The following is a 21082-nucleotide window of genomic DNA, read 5'->3' as shown; positions in this document are numbered from 1 at the left end:
AGGTGTTATCACAGGATTTATAGTCTATTAGAATTTTTTTGGAAACAAACGGCAGATTGTGATATACAAACTAGTGAATGAAAGTTATGATTGATCTCACAGTCCTAATCATAAGATTTTCTAATATTTATTGGCAAAATTAATTGGTTTGTGATGAATAATTTTTTTTCTGGCAATGTAAAATATTTAAAATTCAAAGACCGCCAATTTTGAGACATCTCAAAATCAAAAAGTGAAAATGTTTAGAAACAATAAGAAGCAAATCTATAAAGCATACAAAATAAGGTGAAAAAAGTACAAACAACTCCACAATCTTCACCAGATGAATTGCGTTTATTTCGTGATGGATCAATAACAGCTGCCGTTTCTTTACATTGAAATCTATCGGCAAGTTGAAGAGGTGTAAGTCCATAGTAATCTCTTACATTGATATAAGAACAATTCGAAATAAGAAGTCTTACAACATCGCTACAATTGTTTTTCGCTGCAAAATGGAGACAAGTGTATCCATTTTTATCTTTAGCATTGATGTGTGCACCATGAGAGATCAAAAACCGGGCAATTTCTACTCTATTGAATTCAGATGCATAATGAAGAGGCGTCTTTCCATCATCAGTTTTTGAATTGATATCTATTCCTTGTGAAATGAGAATCTTAACAATTTCTTCATCATTATTTTGCACAGCAATATGAAGTGCAGTACATCCATCTTTATCTTTAGCATTAATATTAACACCACGAGAAATAAGATTCCTTACCATTTCTAAATTATTATTTCGGACAGCATTAAGGAGTGTTGAGTATCCACTTTTGTCTCTTGCATAATTACTCGGACTGTATGAAACAAAGTTTTGTGAAAAACCTTTATTATATTGTGGAGTATGGTAATGTGTCGAAAATTCAATTTTAACATTTGTATAGTTATTAGGTGTATATGAAGCAGGTTTTTGTTCCGATACTTTGCTATTAAATTGAGGAGAATAATTATTTGTCGGATATTCATTTTTGGTTCTGGTGTAGTTATTATTTTGTGGAGTATTTTGGCTATATGAAGTACGATTTTGTGTTAATATCTTGTTGTTGTTTTGTGGCGTATTTTGACTATATGAAGTACGATTTTGTGTTAATATATTGTTGTTGTTTTGTGGAGTGTTTTGACTACTTGAATATACATTATTATTTCTAGTATATTTCTTATTTTCAATAACTTTAGGAACAGTTTTCGCACCCGTTACATATGAAATAAGAACATTTTGAACTTCAATTTTATTATTATTGGCTGCTAACTCAAGTGGGGTTTCGTTATTATAATCTTTTGCATTAAAATCTGCACCATTCAAAATAAGAAGCTCTGCTGTTTCTTTACTATTTTTCCATGCTGCACAATGAAGAATGGTAAATCCATCATCATTCCGAACATTCACATCAGCACCATGCAAAATAAGAAACTTTGCTATATCCTTTTTATCATATTCCGCAGCAGTATAAAGTGGGGTTATACCAACATTATTTTTTGCATTAACATCAGCATTATGAAAAGCAAGAACCTCAATTGTACTTTCATTATTCTTCATTACCGCGTAATGAAGTGCTGTATTACCTACATTATCTTTTGAATTAATATAAGCGCCATGTGAAATAAGAATTTTTGCTATATATTTATTATCATTTAATGCAGCATGATGAAGAGCTGTTAAACCCATATTATCCTTTAAATTAACATCTGCTCCTTGCAAAATGAGAATTTCAGTTGCTTCTTTACAACTTTTTATCGAAGCATAATGAAGCGCTGTTTTCCCATCATTAACCTTTGCATTCACTATCATTCTACTGTATTGAATGTAGTTTGGCCATGATTCTAAGATATTTATAGTATTATGAGCACCTGCAAAATGAAGAATATTTTGTGATTTCGACGATTTCTTGGAAAAATCCAAATTTTCATTGCGAAAGATATCAATAGTTTGTGAAAATGCTGCACACCATGGAATTATTGAAAATTTATCTCTTTCAAACATAAGAAATACTGCTTTTAAGTTTTTCGAATTGATAATTGTTTCATAATCAATTTCGCGAGGTGAAAATAGACTTTTATCTAAAACATATTCGAGAAATTTATGATTATGGGATGCAACAATATACTCCAAGCATTTATTATATATATTATAACATTTTAAACATTCATTGATAATAAATGTATTTCCACCAATAAAAGAGTATTTCAGACACGATTGTGTTATATCTTTTCGTAAATTTGAAATAATGTAATGGAAAATATTAACGGATCCAAAATAACAGCATGCATCAAGAACAGAAAGATCAGAAAAACCAGGAATATCTATACAAATATTTTCGATAGAATTTCTAACTACATATTGTGTGAATTTTTCAATTTGATCATTCATAATAATGAATTGTATTTCGTTTGATCTTGGAAAGTTATTTTGACTATATTCTACTTGGCATACCTTTAAATCATTAATATAAAAATGTAAATGCAGCAGTTCAGCAGTATTTAATATGATTTCAGATTTTAATACAGGTATTGAATATTTATTAAAGATTAAATTGAGTAAATTGATATAATGTTGGACAAATCGATAATTGAATTTAATTGCCATAAGAATACTTAATACAAGATCATTTATATTCACTTTGTACTTGAAAAATAAAATTGATAACACTAAATCGTAAATTTCTGCAATAGAATCGTTTGATTTTATGTGGAATAGCTTTTCATATGCACTAATGAAGTCATTGTATTGCATAATGTAATTGGTAACCATTAAAATTCAATCAATTTCAACAATAAATTCGACATAAAAAAGTCGATATAAATTGAATACTTTTTTTGACTTTCAATAAAAAGATGTTGACATAACATAACACATCTTAATAATACATTTTTTCATTTTAAATTTGATTCATTAAAGATTTTGAAATGTCAGTCGATTACATTTTTGTTAAGAATTCGTCGTGATATTCTGATTTTGCTCAATAATTGTTTTTAATGTATGTTTACATGTATGTCAATGAGAGATATTATAAAAGATTCACTAATATGAAATTGATCTCATTCCATGTGCATCTATTAACAAAATCACAACACGAATTTCATAGAACCATTATTGTTTTTAATATAATTAATTATATCTTAATAGTTAGCAATAAAAGCATATTTTAGATTAGAGCAATAGAAATGTACAAAGAATAAGGTACTATTGTACTAGATAAAAGACAAAAATTTGAGGGATTGCTTTAAGAAATGAAATCATTATTGCTTATTTTCAAGAAGCGATATGATAAATTTGAATAAAAGTCCACAAAATATTTCACAACCATCACTAGATTTAACACGGGATGGATCAATTACTTCTGCTGTTTTAGTAGATTTATATTGATCGGCAAGTTGAAGGGGAGTTAATCCGTTGCAATCTCGAACGTTAATATATGATCGATTCGAAATAAGAAGTCTAGCAACATCACTACTATTACTTTTCGCTGCAAGATGGAGACAAGTGTATCCATACTTATCTTTTGCGTTGATATGAGCACCACAAGATATTAAATATCTAGCTATTTCTACTCGATTGAACTCTGATGCATAATGAAGAGGAGTTTTCCCGTCTTCACTTTTTGAATTGACGTTCATTCCTTTTGAAATGAGGAATTCTACAGTTTCTTTAGCATTATTTATCACAGCAATATGAAGCGCTGAACATCCATATTTATCTTTTGCATAAATATTTGCACCAGAAGCGATAAGATTCTCAACAATCTCTAAATTATTATTTTCAGCGGCAAAATGAAGTGGGGTTTTGGAGTTATTATCGCGTTCGTTGATTGGCATTCGGCATGTAATAAGAAGTTCCGTTATTTCTTTGCTATTTACTTCGACTGCAATATGCAGTAGAGATTTATAATCATATTTCAAATTAAGTTGAGCACCATGAGAAACAAGATATACAAATATTTCCTTAAATTTATTTTATACCGAAAAATAAATAGCTGTTTGGCCAATATTATTTTTTGCATTAATATCAGCACCATGTGATAAAAGGATTTTGATTGCTTCAATATTATTACTCTTAACTGCATAGTGAAGAGCAGTTTCTCCTCCACTGTCTTTAGCATTGACTTCAGAACCATAATGAATAAGAAGCTCTAGAATATCAATATTATCTTTTGTGGCGGCATTTTGAAGTGGAATTCTAAGAAAATTATTTCTTGCATGGACATTTGCACCATGCAAAATCAGAATCTTTGCTATATTTGCATGATTCATAATTACAGAACAATGAAGAGGAGTATCGCCATCTTTATATTTTACATTAACATCAGCACCATGCAAAATAAGGAACTCTACTACATCAAAACTATTTTTAATAACGGCGTAAAAAAGAGGTGTTAAATTATCAATTGATTTCGCTTCTATATTTGCACCATGAGAAATTAGACATTCAGCAACTTCTTTGCCATTTACAGATGATGCAATGAAAAGTGGTGTCTGAAAATCTTTGTTTTTAACTTCAATATCTGCGCCATTTAAAATCAGGGTTTCTACAAACTCTATACTATTATTCAATGATGCCCAATGAAGTGCACTGTACATATAATTATCTTTTGCATTTATATCTATTCCATGGGCAATAAGACATTCGGCTGCCTCTTTGCTGTTGTACACTGCCGCAGAATGGAGTGCAGTAAATCCTTCATTATTTTTTGCATTGATATCAATGCATCCCACAATAAGGATTTCCACAACATCTTTATTGTTATATTCAGATGCAATATGAAGCGATGTTTTATCATTTTTATCTTTTGCATTCAACAATATAGGAGTGATCCGTTCAGAACTTACTAAAAATTTGCAAATGTCAACATTATTATGTGCAGATGCATAATGAAGAAGAGTTTGTTGATCTGGTGATTTTTTCGAAAAATCAATTTTTTCGTTTTGAAGGATATTGATAGTTTGTGAAAATGATGAACACCATGGAATTATTGAATTTTTATCTTTAGAGAACATAAGGAAAACAGCTTTTAAGTTTTGTGATCTGATAATTGTTTCATAATCAAAATCTTTTGGCGCAAATAACTTTTTTTCGAAAACATATTCCAAGTATTTGTGATTATGTGATGCAACAATATACTCAAGACACATTTTATCAATCTTATGCTTATTTAAACACAAATTGATGATATCATTGTTATTGCCAATAAATGAGTATTGAAGACATTCTTGCGATATACTTTTCTTTAAATTTGAAGTAATGTAATTGAAAATATTTACTGATCCGAAATAACAGCATGATTCAAGGACTGTGAGTTTCTGAAAACCAGGAACTTCAATACAAATATCTTCGATTGAATTACTGTTAGTAAATTCAATAATTTTGTCAATTTGATCGTTCATGATCACGCTTTGAATTTCATTCTCTTTCGGAAATGTATCTTGAATAAATCTGACTTGATAGATACCTGTATCGTTAATAAAAAATTGCAAATTTAATGATTTTGCAGTGTCCAATAAGGTATCTAATCTTAATCTGGTTATTGAATTTTGATTAAAGTAAAGATTGAGTATTTTAATATAATGATTAAAATAAAGATAATTATATTTAATTGCCATAAATATGCTCATAATAAAATCATTTGAATTCGTTTTATTCTTGGAAATCAGGATTATTGATATCAAATTGTAAATTTCTGAGATTGGTTCGCAAGGTTTTATGTGAAAAAGCTTTTCATAAGTCTCAATGAAGTCGGTATAGTGCATTACATATTTACTAGACATGAGAAAAATAGTAATCCAATCAAATAAAAATTTGAAAGCTGTTTTTGACTTTCAACAAATAATAACTCAGACTCAAAGAAATCCATTAACCAATCTATCACTCGAGACATTTTTAACAATGTTCTATGAATATGCACAACAATTACAAAATTATTCGGTTTTTTTTATTTACATTTCGCTAGATATTAATCACTGAATAAAATGCATCAAAAATTCTAGCTCATCATGGAGGTGCATCTCATGCGCTTGTGCAGGATATGGATTCTGATTGAAGATATAATTTTGGAGAATCCGTCAAATTTATGTGATTTGTACATAGGATAATTGAAAATATCATGGTGATATCTGTTGCAAAGAGTATGGCTGGTCATTGATATTTCTCAAGATTCACATAAGATTCACAAAGTCCAAACTATAGTTTAAACATGTATAAATAACATTATTATATTATAAACATGACATATAATAAGATTATGCTGTGATTTGTCTATGTTATCTATATGAATCATGAAATATGAAAAATGTCACAAGAATTTATGTTTGTAACATTAAATACATATTTTATTACGCGAACTTTTATTTAAATGTTATAATTACCTAAATAGTTTAAATAACAACAAATTTGTTGATGGTCTTTGACAATCTAAAAGAAAAATGAAATTGATTTATATATTCCATAAGACCATAAGGATAACATACCTAAACCCATACAACCATAAAGCAAGTCATTTTCTGGTTCTTCTTTTGTTTTTGTAACTTCACTATTGGAGGATGTATTCTGTATGGATCCGATAGCTCTATTCTGTACGGATTCGATAGCTCCATGCGATTTAAGGAGCTCAGCTGTTTCCATTTTCCCATTTTTTAAAGCATAATAAAGGGCTGTATACCCTTCATTATCGGCAGTATTAATTTTAATACCATGTAATATAAGGCATTCTGCTAGTTCTTTACTACTATTTATTGCTGCTTCATGAAGTGCAGTTTTCCCATAATTATCTTTAGAATTAATATCTGAACCATGCATAATAAGATCATCTATTACATCCACACTGTTATTACTTGCTGCAAAATGAAGAGCAATCTTTCCTGAATTAGATTTTGAGGATAGATCTGCACCATGAGAAATGAGCAATTTTATAATCTCTTTACAGTTATGTATGGCTGCCAAATGAATGGCATTCTGACCATAGATATCTTTTGCATTAATATCGACATTTGACATTATTAATAACTTTCCTACTTGGACACTATTCCTTATCGAGGAAATGTGTAACGCTGTTACTCCATTTTTATCACTTGCATTTATTTCTGCACCATTCGAAATTAATAGATCTGCAAAATCTCTATAATTGCAATCAGCAGCAATGTGCAATGCAGAATAACCATTCTTATCTTTTGCATTTATATCCACTTTATTTGAAATAAGGACCTTTAAGACATCTATACTATTATGTTCTGTAGCATAGTGCAATGGAGTTCTCCCATCTGAATCATTATCTTGAATATTAACATCAGAACCATGGGCAATAAGAATTTCAGCAATTTCTTTTCTATTCATCCGTGCTGCTATATGAAGTGCCGTTGCCCCTTCATTATCCTTAGCATTGATGTCAGCACCATTGGAAATTAGAATTTCTACAATTTCTTTATTATTATTGATAACTCCAAAATGAAGAGCTGACCTACCTTTGTCATCTCGTTCATTTATCAAATCTTGAGAGCCTGAAAAACGTTTGCATAATTCTACATTATTATATGCAGTTGCATAATGAAGTAGTGTCCATTGGTCTGAAGTTCTCGCTAAAATATTTATATTTTCTTCTTGAAGAAAAGCATAACACGGTTTCAAAGCAGCACACCATGGAATTATGCAATTTTTATTTTTTTCATATACTAGGAGGAAAGCATTCATGTTTTGAGATCTGATAATTGATTCGATATAAATATAAGAAAGATTAACCAAGTCCATTTCAAAGATATATTCAAGATATGTGTTGTTATGCGATTCAATAATGTATTCCATGCATATTTCATCGATTGAATGATTCTTAAAACATTCATTGATGATATCAGCATTACCACCAATCAGGGAATATTGAAAATCTTTCTGTGTAATTTTGGTATTTAAATTTGAAATCATGAAATTGAAAATATTAACTGAGCCAAAATAACAGCATGCTTGAAGAGGTGAAAGACCCGCAAAACCAGGAATAAGAATATAAACATCATCAATCGGATTGTTAATTATGTATTCAATGAATTTATCGACTTGATCATTCATGATTATACGGAGAATTTCATCCTCTTGTGGGAATTTTTGATTATATTTGATCATACAATTATTGGATGCATCTTTGAATAAATCCAAATGTAACTGTTTAGACATTTTTAATAAGAATTCATTGCCCATTTCAGATATTGAATTGGTGATTAATAAATTGTTAATAATATTAACATAACGTAGAGTGGATCGATAATTGAATTTGATTGCCATCAAAATGCTAAGAAATATATCTGGAAAATCAACTTTGTATTTGGAAATTATAATATTTGTAATCATATTTATTACATCTTCATCGTTTTGGTCAGATCCCAAGTGGAAGAGTGCTTCATAGGCTTTAATGAAGTCATCATAGGGTTTAACATGCTCGGAAGTCATGAACTTCTTTATTAAAAATGATATTCCGACATGGTTTTTTAAAGAGAATTAGAAATTAAAAATCCATTTTATCAAAAAAAAAGTTGTTGTTTAAAAGAAGAGAAGACAAAAACATTTGGTGGTGTGGTTAGTGCTAAATTACACCTTTTTTTCAAAATTTTTGTTAATGGTATCGTTCGGACCAAATTACACAAATTTTAACAATTAAGAGAAAGTTTTCTAATATACCAAATAGTTTGTGAACATTAATGATTTGATAGTTCACTTGGAACTCTATCAAATTGTTGTTTCAAACACAAATATTCATGTAAATTGTGTTATTACATTGAGTATTTCATTAAATATTAGGCATTAATAATTAGTATAGGTTCATTCACATATTGTAGCCCAATGCACATAAATTGTTGCAGTCAATTATTGAAAATAAAGAAAAAAGGATCTCTTTATAAAAAATTAACAACATTGCTCATATAGTATATATATTCTGTGAAACTATACTAATATTATTTTTGATAAGTAGTCGTGATAAAGTTTTTGGATCTTATATGCACAAAGAAAAATTATTTCGACAAGATTGAAACTTATTCCTATTATGAGAATGAATTATGCAATTATTCTAATAATAAGACTATTTCACTGCACTATTTTAATATTTACTATACATGTCAGATTCACATGAAAATTTCATATTGAATTGGTGCACAAACATTATTACCTTTGATCATACACATGTACTATAATTATTAATCTACTTAAAAATTTATAAGACATGAATTTTAGTGATTGAATGACTTGTCTAATTTTTTGACACAAATTAATAGTGCTTTCTAATCAACTTGAAGAAATGGCATTTCAAACAATATCTGAGTGTGAAATACCGGAGAGCATGCATAAACTTAGCACAATCAGTGAGCAGTTATGGAATTCATTCTATAATGTAAAATTCAATCAGGTGAAAATCGAACTTCTCGAAAAATATCAATCTGACTATCTTATCGCAGAGAACATAAGAAATTGTTGCAATTTAATAAAAAGTTTGATTTCTATTGAAGGAACATTCAAAGAAAAAATCGATTATTATTTATGGCAATATAGATATGATAGTAGATATCATGAATTGAAGAGCTTATATTCGGAACTACTTCCATTGATTGATAATAATTGTCTCGAAGAGTTCATCTCCAAAGTTGACGAGAAGTTCAATTTTGATGATCATATACTCATAAATTACGCAGTTATTAAAGGAAACGAGAATATTTTAAGGTATCTAATGATGAATGGAGCAAAGGCAAATGATGAAACATACAAATATGCAATAATGTTAGGAAATATTGAAACAATTAACCTTTTGGCAGAGAGTGGCCATGATTTTGGTTTAAACATAAATACAGCAATTCAATACAATAAAAATGAAATTGCAGATTGGATTTTATTAAACTATGATTGCCATAATCAGCATCCAGAATTATGTTTAGATTCATTAAATATCAAGGCATTTTGCTATTGTATTTACAATAATATTGAATATCCATTAAAGAAACTTCTTGATATGAAATTCTTTGATTTAGCAACAATTTCAATAAATCATGGAAACAAATTAACACCTAGCGAGTTATTATATTTCATTCAATCCAAAGAGAATCATGAAATAAATAAGTATTTGTTTGAAAAAGGAATCATCACAAAACAATCATTTCCATCATGCGATATCTATCAATATATAATTGAAAAGTCTTATTCCAAAATGGCTCTTTTATGTTTTAAGTATTTTCCTGATTTGGAGTTTACAAATGATCATTTCAAAGCATGTATCAGATATAATAAGAATTACTTATTTTGGAAGATGTTGGATAACATTCCAAAAGAAAAAATAAACTTACAATCACTTCTTGATTCAGCCGTCAACAATAATAAGAGTCAGTTTCTTTTATCACTAATTAGCAAAGGATGCCCAGTTAATTCCTTTATTACAATATTTAAAGAAAACACAACATATAATTTGCTCGAATATTCAATTGCTTATTATAATCCAGATTTAATAGGCTTCTTAGTCAGAAATGGTGCTAAATTAGACGTTTTCGATTTGCCAAAATCAATTAGAAAATCTTATTACTCAGCAATATTAAATTTATTGAATTTGAAAGAGCAAACGGATTCGGCATTTATAATTGATTATGAATTATTTTTTATTGCTCTTTTGCAAAAGCCAAATAAATTCATATTCTCAATAATAGGACTTATGGTTAAAAATGGAATTAATTTAAATTTCAAAAATGAGACAGCATTATCTCTTGCTATAGAATATCAAAACTACTCAATTATAGAAGCACTCATGAATAATTTTAGTTTTGACGAACAAGATAAGAAGCTTGCATTTATAAAATTTACAAATCAAGTAAACTTTGGAAATGTTACGTCCATAGATCACATCAATTTTCAGGATTATTTAGGAAGGAACATCCTTCACTATGTGATTGAATCTGACTCCTATACTGGTATTGCTAAATTATTAATCGATTTAGGAGTAGATGTAAATGCAAAAACAAATAAAAATGAAACACCACTTATCCTTGCAGCTCGCTATAGTAGAGATTCCAATCTAATTAACTTACTAATTGAAAAAACAACAGATATTAATGCAAGTGATATCAACAACACGAGCTTCATCGACTATTTCATTGAAAACAATTTGGATGAGAAAATTATATTAAACATGATCAAAAAAGAGATCAAGTTCGATTATACACATGTTATGAATTGGGCAATTTACAGGAAAAATAAAAATGTAATTTCTGCATTTCGAAATAAGAAAATGGTTTATCCAACTGAATTAATGATGCATAATTCTCATCAAATGTATTATGCTATGCATGATGTTTATGATATTTATGATTTTCTAGAATTTGATGATTATGATGATTCTGACGATTCTGACGATTTTTATTAAAATTAAAAAAGCTAAAATATCGTTTTTTCCCCTCATTTTAATCTTAAAACATATATACTTATTCTTACATTCATATATCCTGTTTTATGAAAATATCTGGATGAAAATTGACAATTTTATGAAAGTTTCTAAAAATATACAAAAATAATCATAATCAAGATAATTCCAATTTTATATACTTTTTGAGTGTTAAAGCGTCCTTTAAAAAGAATATAGCATTGTTAATTTTAGAACCTACATTTTTACATGCTACGCGCCTTTAAAATATCTCAAAATTTGCGATTTTATTGAGCATGATTTCGAATTATTCAGTTTTACTAAGGATGTCAATTCGGAAAATTATTTTCATTTTAGGAGAATATAATTTTCCTTTTGGAAAATTTAAAAAGTGAGACGCGCAGGATTCGAACTTTTTTAAAAGTTGATTTAAATATATTCTAGTGTGATTTCTAAGGATATAAGGATGTCAATTCGGAAAATTGTTTTCATTTTAGGAGAATATAATTTTCCTTTTGGAAAATTTAAAAAGTGAGACGCGCAGGATTCGAACTTTTTTAAAAGTTGATTTAAATATATTCTAGTGTGGATTCTAAGGATAATATCATATTTAAAATAAGAATATACTAGTTTAGGTGGTATAATTTTTTTCGATAAATTTGAGAGCATGTACGTTTAGGACATCAAAAGTGTCAATTCGCTCAGCGAAAGCTGAGCTAGCTTCGTTCTCGAAAGAATAGGGAAGGAGTGAAAGAGAGTGATACAGATGTTGACACATTCATATCATTTCAACAAATTTTGATCAAATTGAAATTCAATGAAATTCAATTCACTTCATATCCTTCAGTCAGTACATTGACATCCTTCTACATCACAATGATAACTCGTACATCAATAGTTCTACAACTAACTCAGAAAAAACAAGATTTTTCCTTCCAGCTTACAGCTTTTAAAAAGTTTCGATGATAAAAATCACTCTACTCTTGTTTATCGATATGTTGTGATAGTAGGTAAACGTATTCTTATCGATATTAATAAAAATATTTTTACGAAAATCTGAACCAAATACAGAGTTATTCATAAAGTTTATGATAACTGTAATTACTTCATCTTTGTTTTATATTTGAATAAACAATTTAATTTAATTTAATTTGCATAATTTTTTTAGTTGAAAAACAGGAAACTTAGTTAAGTTTGTATTATTTTTATCGTTCAATTCATTGTATATGTGAGTGATCCAGATATTTAAGATATTTAGAAAAAATTTATTAATTTGATTAACAAATTTTAATCAAAATAGCAAAAATCTATTTGATAGCTGTAAGCAAACAATAACTTTTATTTCAAGCAAAATCACTTATTTTCATCTAAACGTATAAAACTGTCAATTTTATAAAAATAAATTGAAAATCTCAAGAAATGTAAAGGAGAGTAATATTTTTCAATTTTCTTTTTTTCTTTGTCTCAAATATTTTCTGTTGGGAATCTTCTTGTTATCAAAAAATAATTTTAATATTTGTTTATTTCATTACATACAATAAAATTTTAAAAACTCTATTTCTTCTCAAGAAAATTTTTTTCCTTCATATGAAGAAACAATGTTGTAAACAGAAATTCATCAAAAGTGACACCTCAGAAAAGCTAAAATATTGAATTTTTGGAACTTTTGATAGAGCACGTTTTTAAATATTAATTAAAGTAAATGTATATTTTGTTAAGATTCTTTTTAATAAAAAATAAAATTTTGAAGAAGAACACAAAATCTTCTGAAAAATAATATCACATAAACTCATATTATTTTCTAATATATAACTATTTTAGATAAAAATCAAATTCAATGATCTTAAAAGCGAAGGATAAACCTCAAAATTTACGAATATAATGAGTGGGAATATAATGCTTATCTATCATAAAACCATATGAAATATCAATTTTTGCTTTACGCCTAATTTTTGACGACAATTAGCAAAAAATGTTAAATGTTAACACTCAGTCCATTTGAATATGAAAAATAAAATTGACTTTGATTAAATGTTTTTATTTATCATGCAATTCTTCTTGCGACCAAAGATTTGAATAAAAGTTCAAAAAATAAGATAGCTTAAAAAATAATATACGGTAGTGTTTACTAATAGATGAATAGTATATAAATTCTATTAAAATGGATTTGATCCAAAAAAATATATAAAATTTGATCATAAATAAAATCGTTTGAAATTACTTCTTCATTTAAATTATAACAATTATTTTTGGTTTTATATTTTTTTGGATCAAATCCATTTTAATAGAATTTATATACTATTCATCTATTAGTAAACACTACCGTATATTATTTTTTAAGCTATCTTATTTTTTGAACTTTTATTCAAATCTTTGGTCGCAAGAAGAATTGCATGATAAATAAAAACATTTAATCAAAGTCAATTTTATTTTTCATATTCAAATGGACTGAGTGTTAACATTTAACATTTTTTGCTAATTGTCGTCAAAAATTAGGCGTAAAGCAAAAATTGATATTTCATATGGTTTTATGATAGATAAGCATTATATTCCCACTCATTATATTCGTAAATTTTGAGGTTTATCCTTCGCTTTTAAGATCATTGAATTTGATTTTTATATAAAATAGTTATATATTAGAAAATAATATGAGTTTATGTGATATTATTTTTCAGAAGATTTCATTCTATATGCCTATGAAAAGTACTCTCAAAACTAACTTTTTCCTAATTATAATTAAATCTAGAATATTGTATTATGCTTAGTATTATTTCATTTTTCTTATTCAATTTAGAATTTACAAATGTCAAAAAATTGAGAGCTGTTACTTTTGATGAATTTCTGTTTATTACAACATTTTGTTCTCCATTTGATGCTGAGTCTAAATCTCGATTTTTGAATTTTCTTCTTTCCAAATTTCTTTTTTCCAAATTAGAAGTTTAATTCAAATTTTCAATAGTTTATATATTTTCTCAAACCGTCTTAGATTTTCTTACTTTTTGGGGATTTTCTCTCAAAATATACAAAAATAGTAATATCAATACATGTGTCTAATATACTTTAAAACCATCGTGATAAAATTCAAAAACGAAGAGATCTTCTCTCCAAATTTTTTTTCAAAATCAAAAAAATGAGATAAAAAATATGTTTGGAAATTCATTTTTGTTATAGACCGAAAATAGATTTTTTCGGTTTTCTCTTCAAATAATTGAAAGAATGATACTATTATAGGTTTATTATATTATATAGCATATAATCATGCTATAGCCGAAAATTATAAGTTTTGAGAAGATTGAATATAACACAAATAAATTTGAATGTAAGTTAAATTGCTTGTTGTTTTTAATAGCAATTTAATGAGAAATCCAATATTGCAAAATTCAAATTGAATGATTGAAAGAACAGAAAAAGTCATTCTTTTCAATTTCGAATATGTTTCATTGTATTTATAATTATATGGCAAATAAGATATTTAAACTTGATTTTTGAAGGAAAATTCACAAAATTGAATGAATTCAAATAATTTTATTCAAAATAAACTAGTTATTTGAGTTAATACTAATTATCTATTCAAACTACAAAGTTTGTAATTTAAAATATTTTGTGAGATCAGATTGAATTAATTCAAGGTTCTTTTCAATTAATATTAATGACCATATTACGCATTTTCGAACATTCTAAACCAAATATATAAAAATGGGAGACGAATGTTAAATTTGCTAGACATGGGGGAGTTGTCTGCAAAGTTTTAGCTCTTATCTCTAACAAAAAATTAATTTTTAAAAAAATGACCGAATACGTTTCACAGCGAGAAAAAAAATAAAAGGCAAGATAGAATTTTCTAGACATAAAGAAGTTGTTTACCGAGTTTTAGCTCTTATCTCTAACAAAAATTAATTTTTAAAAAAATGACCGAATACGTTTCACAGCGAGAAAAAAATAAAAGGCAAGATAGAATTTTCTAGACATAAAGAAGTTGTTTACCGAGTTTTAGCTCTTATCTCTAACAAAAAATTAATTTTTAAAAAAATGACCGAATACGTTTCACAGCGAGAAAAAAATAAAAGGCAAGATAGAATTTTCTAGACATAAAGAAGTTGTCTACCAAGTGTCAGCTGTTACTTCTTCTCAATACTGATATAAAATAAAAATCTTTATTATTTATTTAACCTTTATTGTTTCATTAAACTTCATTTATTTTATATTATAGTTTTATTCTTTTAGCTACTTGTAAAATAATCTAATTTTATATCATCATTTTACCGGATTATTCTTCAGTACATCGATTGTGTATCTAAAATAATATCATTATCCTTATTCTGTTTTTTCCAAAATTCTTTTAAATATCTTTTTTGGTTAGATTACTTTATACTTTTTACTTTTATTTTTTAATTTCAAAAAAAAATTTGGTGATTGTTCTATTCTGTTACAATGTGCATTATCATATTCTAATGAATTATTCATTACATACATTTAAAAAACTTGTTAAAAATGAAATTAAAAAATTATGTTTATTATTACGCTGTGAATGTGTCAACAGCGGTCATGCCTGTATCTGTATCCCATATTTGCCACAACATTTCTGTATCTGCATTTGTGTATTTCGGTTTCAGCTGATACATTTGATTTGGCGTGTAATTTGTTCCAGTTAATGGATTAATTGGGAGATCTTCATGCGGTGTGTTATTATTGTACTCCCAAATAAAGGCAGGAATAGCCTGAATGCTTTGGCAGCGCTCCAATGTCGGCCAGAATCTCTCAATCTTCCCATTTTGGTAGGGAGAATGAGAGTCTGTATGCCGCCATTGGACGCCCCAAAGATCAAGTAGATCTTGAAAGGCGCCCCTATTTTCTGAACCGTTGTCGGTCCAGAAACAATAAGGGGCGCCAAATTCAATGAAGGCGGAAGCCGCAACGTTCGCTGTCGTCGCTGCCAGCATATCTGGTATTTGTATACACGCTAGGACTTTGCGGCTAAAATTGTCGATTATGCCATAAATATACTGGCCACGAACACCCCTAAAATAATGAACATCTGCGTGCCAGATAAGATTGGGTGAAAGCGCCCAATATCTTACTGCTGTTTCTGGCCCGGCATGCTCTAATCGCGTCTTGGTGAAATGATTTTCTTTGAAGTATCTGCGTACTTCTCTATAAGATACATCAATTTGTTGTAATTTCAAACGTTTCCATTGTTTTGTTTGACCACATGGAAAGGCCCAGTGGTCATGTATCACAGCAAGAGCTTTGATTTGGTCGTAGGGATTGACCCTACGACCTTTCTTGCCTTTAGGCAATGGGATATTCTGTAAGCTAAATTGATTTTGTAAAAAAGATTTTGAAACATCTAAATATTTGAAATCATTTGATTGAAGGGTTGGGGCGATGGGAACATGGGTGCAAGCTTCTTCCCATGTCATTTTACCTTCTTCAATCTGATTGGAAATACCAATTAGGTAAATTCGATCGACATACCCTTTGTAAGGATTCATTCTAATGAAGTACGTTAACAATCAAAATATTCTATAAGTGTCTAGTATGGAATTCAAAAGAATAAAGAAAATGGTAACGTAAATAAACGTATTATGAAATAATTTATAATTAAAATGAAAAAAAGAAAAAATAATAAGTAAAGTGACTGGAAATGAAAATGAAAATCAGCGTACAGTTTTATGTTTTTCTCGCTGTGAAACGTATTCGGTCATTTTTTTAAAAATTAATTTTTTGTTAGAGATAAGAGCTAAAACTCGGTAAACAACTTCTTTATGTCTAGAAAATTCTATCTTGCCTTTTATTTTTTTCTCGCTGTGAAACGTATTCGGTCATTTTTTTAAAAATTAATTTTTTGTTAGAGATAAGAGCTAAAACTCGGTAAACAACTTCTTTATGTCTAGAAAATTCTATCTTGCCTTTTATTTTTTTCTCGCTGTGAAACGTATTCGGTCATTTTTTTAAAAATTAATTTTTTGTTAGAGATAAGAGCTAAAACTTTGCAGACAACTCCCCCATGTCTAGCAAATTTAACATTCGTCTCCCATTTTTATATATTTGGTTTAGAATGTTCGAAAATGCGTAATATGGTCATTAATATTAATTGAAAAGAACCTTGAATTAATTCAATCTGATCTCACAAAATATTTTAAATTACAAACTTTGTAGTTTGAATAGATAATTAGTATTAACTCAAATAACTAGTTTATTTTTGAATAAAAATTATTTGAATTCATTCAATTTTGTGAATTTTCCTTCAAAAATCAAGTTTAAATATCTTATTTGCCATATAATTATAAATACAATGAAACATATTCGAAATTGAAAAGAATGACTTTTTCTGTTCTTTCAATCATTCAATTTGAATTTTGCAATATTGGATTTCTCATTAAATTGCTATTAAAAACAACAAGCAATTTAACTTACATTCAAATTTATTTGTGTTATATTCAATCTTCTCAAAACTTATAATTTTCGGCTATAGCATGATTATATGCTATATAATATAATAAACCTATAATAGTATCATTCTTTCAATTATTTGAAGAGAAAACCGAAAAAATCTATTTTCGGTCTATAACATTGGAAATTCATTTTTAGCATTTTAGGAATTTTCTCACTTTTCTTCCAAATTGACATCCTTAGTTTTAATAAACCGTGGTTCAAAGGCATTCTTATCCTCAACTTTTTTTGGAAAATTGATACATTGAATTAGATGAGTTCCTTTCAAAAATTTTTTGCCATTTTGGAATACACAAAATACTATCAAATTCAGCATCATAATATAGAATTAAATAATATAGATAGATAAAGAATTCATATGATTTTTTTGGAGTTTACTATAAGACATGATTTTGATAAGACATGAAAATAAAATTTTATTATTAATGGTCAATTCAGAATCTGAAATTCCACATGATGATTTAAAAGTAAAATCAATATCTGGATGCCCAATTCCAGACTATTTGATAAAATTATACAATATAAGTGAAAAAAGTGGAATTTATATTGGAAACGATCTCGTTTTAATAATATAGGCTCAATATTTAGTGCATCCGATAATGAACCAAACATTAGAGATGTTTATCCTGAGCAAAATGAGAAAACACCATCTTTTCATGAAAATGAAATGAATCAAGAGGAAGGAGATTTTGATATTGAATATTTATCTTTTGATCTTGGAATTGATAAAAAGATACTCAAATCTATGCAGATGATCATCAAAAACCAATTTGAAGAATTCAAATCAATAATTAACGAAGATTTTCAATTTAATCAATACTATAGAAGCGATTTACTTATTGGGTGCGCAATACTAAAAGGAAATGAAGAAATTTTTAGATATCTTCGACTGCTTGGTGCACAAATCAATCAACAAGATTATGAATACGCTATTATTTCAGGAAATATTGAAATAATCAATCTTTTAGCAGATGATGGACATGATTTTGGAGAGAATTTATCAGAGGCAATTATATACCACAGAAATGATATAGCAGACTGGATACTTACAAATTATGAATGTCACTCACTTGATCCTCAAACTTGTTTACATTCATTGAATATTGAAGCATTAAGTTTTTGTATTCATAACAAAATAGGAAATATTCTCGAAGCATTTCTTTCAGCAAAAATGTTCGATCTTGCATCCATTGCAATAAATCTTGGCTTTAAATTAGACGAATATTATATTTGTCATATTTTGGTATATTATGATTTTGATTGCAAGCTGAAATTAATTGAATTTATTTTACAAAACCATGAAAAAGTTTATAATGATGCTACTCATTTTGTAATTTTATGCGATCTGGTATATCATTAATTGGAAGAAGCCAATTTGAAACTGCAAAGCTTATCATTAAATATATTAAAGATCTGAAATTTTCATTCAATGATTTAGAAATATGTATTCAAAAGAAGCAAATTACACTTTTCAATATGCTAATCGAAAAAAATCCGAATCAGCCGATCAATTTTAAGAAACTTATTGAGCTTGCAATCAATACAGATCAGTATGAATTCATTAAAAGCATGATACAACATGGAATTACAGAGAAGGATTTTGATATATTTACATATTCTATTCAGAATTACAATAATAAATTAATAAATTTTTTGTTCAGCATTGGCCAACAACCGAATTTAAATAACACTTCTACTTTACAAGCTCTGAACAAACTATCAATTATAGATTTTTCTTTCTTTATTTCAAAAGTAGATACGATTAATAATTTCAGTGTAATCAATGCTATTGATTATTTAGATGATGAAAAGTTAGTCACAATGATTAATTATGGCGCTGATTACAAGCATATTTCTGTATATAAAAAACAGGAAAAAGAATATCACCGTTCTGCTTTGACATATGCAATCGAAATGAAAAAAGAATAACTTGTTAGAACTTTGATAAAATTAGGGGCTTCAATATATACCAAAACTGAAGAACCTGCATTTATTCTAGCCTTGAAATCACATAATTTTAATATAGTTAAAATGATTGGACAAATGTATACACCATTGTGCATATTAAACACAGAATATCCTCTTATTCTTTATGCAATCGAATCAAAATCACTTGATATTGTCGAGTACATTGTAGCCCAAGGCTTGTCAATCAATGTTAATCTTGGTAAAAGTATGAAAGATTCAATGGATTATGCAATCGAAATTAATTCAAATGAAATAATGAAATTCCTTGTCCAACATGATCTGAATATACGGAGAACAAAATTTCATCCTGATCCATTCTATGATATATTTAAAAACTTCAAAAGATTATAGAAAATTTAGATCATGCCTTTCTATATGCTTGTACCGTTTATCAATAAATACAATCAAAAGATATCAAAATTATTTGAATTCAATACATAATTATGGAAGATCAGTTCTCTACTATGCAATTATGGATCAAAATGCAGATATCAGCAAGATCGAACTATTACTCAAATTTGGAGCTGATCCAAATAAAATTAAAGCGATATTTTTGCCAGCAATTTCCCATAACTCTCCAGAGTTAATTCAAATATTGCTAGACTATCATGCAGATCCATATAATGGTAATAAATACCAAGAGATTATTGAACAATGTATCAAATCAGAGTCGTTGGAAATATTGAAGATTTTCTTTGAACAAGTAGGCTTTAAAGAACTCAAAATTGAGTCTATTTTCAAAACACTGGTCCAAACACCAAATCATTTTATTAAGGATGTTATAAAAATCCTTTTTGATCAAAAAGTCGATCTTAATTTCACCGCACATTCTGCATTATATTATTTCATAAATAATTTTGATATTTTATCAATTTTATTAGATTCATTTACATTTAATGTAAATTCATACAAAGAAGCAATCATCAGTTTTGTCAGCTCCAAAGGAACTAATCTTGATATATTATCCAAATTGATAAACTATGTTGATAGTTTAGAACTAATACGTAAAAAAGGAAAACCTTTGCTGATAATCGCAATCATTAACGAGAAGATTTCATATGCAGAATTTCTTATCACAAAAGGCGCAATCATCACAAAAAATCATACAAAGTTACCATCATTTCTTCAATCTTTTCACAAAGTAATTAAATGGCAATCAATTCCATTAATTAAAACATTTTTAGATGTTATTGATATCATTGACTATGATGCATTAATTTATGCAATTCAAACTAATTCAATAGAGATAATCAAGCTA

At 27.7% G+C, this 21082-nt stretch overlaps 7 protein-coding genes across 7 annotated transcripts, besides 5 other annotated features; 2 read left to right on the top strand and 5 right to left on the bottom strand.

Annotated features, from left to right (window-relative positions):
- Positions 1 to 242: 242 nt before the first annotated feature.
- On the bottom strand, positions 243 to 2405 carry TVAGG3_0595800 (spectrin binding; the record flags this gene model as incomplete). The annotated part of the gene is made up of 1 exon (XM_001328154.1): positions 243 to 2405. The coding sequence occupies one exon, from the start codon at positions 2403 to 2405 to the stop codon at positions 243 to 245; it is 2163 nt and encodes a 720-aa protein (XP_001328189.1).
- Positions 2406 to 3274: 869 nt separating this feature from the next.
- Positions 3275 to 3850, bottom strand: TVAGG3_0595790 (cyclin-dependent kinase inhibitor 2C-related family; the record flags this gene model as incomplete). The annotated part of the gene is made up of 1 exon (XM_001328153.1): positions 3275 to 3850. The coding sequence occupies one exon, from the start codon at positions 3848 to 3850 to the stop codon at positions 3275 to 3277; it is 576 nt and encodes a 191-aa protein (XP_001328188.1).
- A 138-nt stretch (positions 3851 to 3988) lies between these two features.
- On the bottom strand, positions 3989 to 5797 carry TVAGG3_0595780 (spectrin binding; the record flags this gene model as incomplete). Its single annotated transcript, XM_001328152.1, has 1 exon — positions 3989 to 5797. One exon carries the CDS (start codon positions 5795 to 5797, stop codon positions 3989 to 3991), a length of 1809 nt encoding a protein of 602 aa, XP_001328187.1.
- Positions 5798 to 6355: 558 nt separating this feature from the next.
- On the bottom strand, positions 6356 to 8571 carry TVAGG3_0595770 (myotrophin family; the record flags this gene model as incomplete). The annotated part of the gene is made up of 1 exon (XM_001328151.2): positions 6441 to 7940. The coding sequence occupies one exon, from the start codon at positions 7938 to 7940 to the stop codon at positions 6441 to 6443; it is 1500 nt and encodes a 499-aa protein (XP_001328186.1).
- Positions 8572 to 9283: 712 nt separating this feature from the next.
- TVAGG3_0595760 (ankyrin repeat, SAM and basic Leucine zipper domain-containing protein 1 family) lies at positions 9284 to 11469 on the top strand (the record flags this gene model as incomplete). Its single annotated transcript, XM_001328150.1, has 1 exon — positions 9304 to 11406. One exon carries the CDS (start codon positions 9304 to 9306, stop codon positions 11404 to 11406), a length of 2103 nt encoding a protein of 700 aa, XP_001328185.1.
- A 1533-nt stretch (positions 11470 to 13002) lies between these two features.
- Positions 13003 to 13040: a mobile genetic element.
- A 1177-nt stretch (positions 13041 to 14217) lies between these two features.
- Positions 14218 to 14254: a mobile genetic element.
- Positions 14255 to 14567: 313 nt separating this feature from the next.
- Positions 14568 to 15405: a mobile genetic element.
- A 518-nt stretch (positions 15406 to 15923) lies between these two features.
- Positions 15924 to 16895: a mobile genetic element.
- Positions 16024 to 16895, bottom strand: TVAGG3_0595720 (ribonuclease H-like family; the record flags this gene model as incomplete). Its single annotated transcript, XM_051239618.1, has 1 exon — positions 16024 to 16895. A coding segment is annotated over one exon (872 nt), but the record flags the coding sequence as incomplete, so codon positions are not given.
- A 242-nt stretch (positions 16896 to 17137) lies between these two features.
- Positions 17138 to 17974: a mobile genetic element.
- Positions 17975 to 19194: 1220 nt separating this feature from the next.
- Positions 19195 to 19785, top strand: TVAGG3_0595690 (spectrin binding; the record flags this gene model as incomplete). The annotated part of the gene is made up of 1 exon (XM_001328149.1): positions 19195 to 19785. The coding sequence occupies one exon, from the start codon at positions 19195 to 19197 to the stop codon at positions 19783 to 19785; it is 591 nt and encodes a 196-aa protein (XP_001328184.1).
- Positions 19786 to 21082: the final 1297 nt, after the last annotated feature.

Source organism: Trichomonas vaginalis, chromosome II (genome assembly GCF_026262505.1).
Source record: "Trichomonas vaginalis G3 chromosome II, whole genome shotgun sequence".
NCBI classification, from domain to species: Eukaryota; Parabasalia; order Trichomonadida; family Trichomonadidae; genus Trichomonas; species Trichomonas vaginalis.
This window is presented reverse-complemented; position numbering and strand designations above follow the sequence as displayed.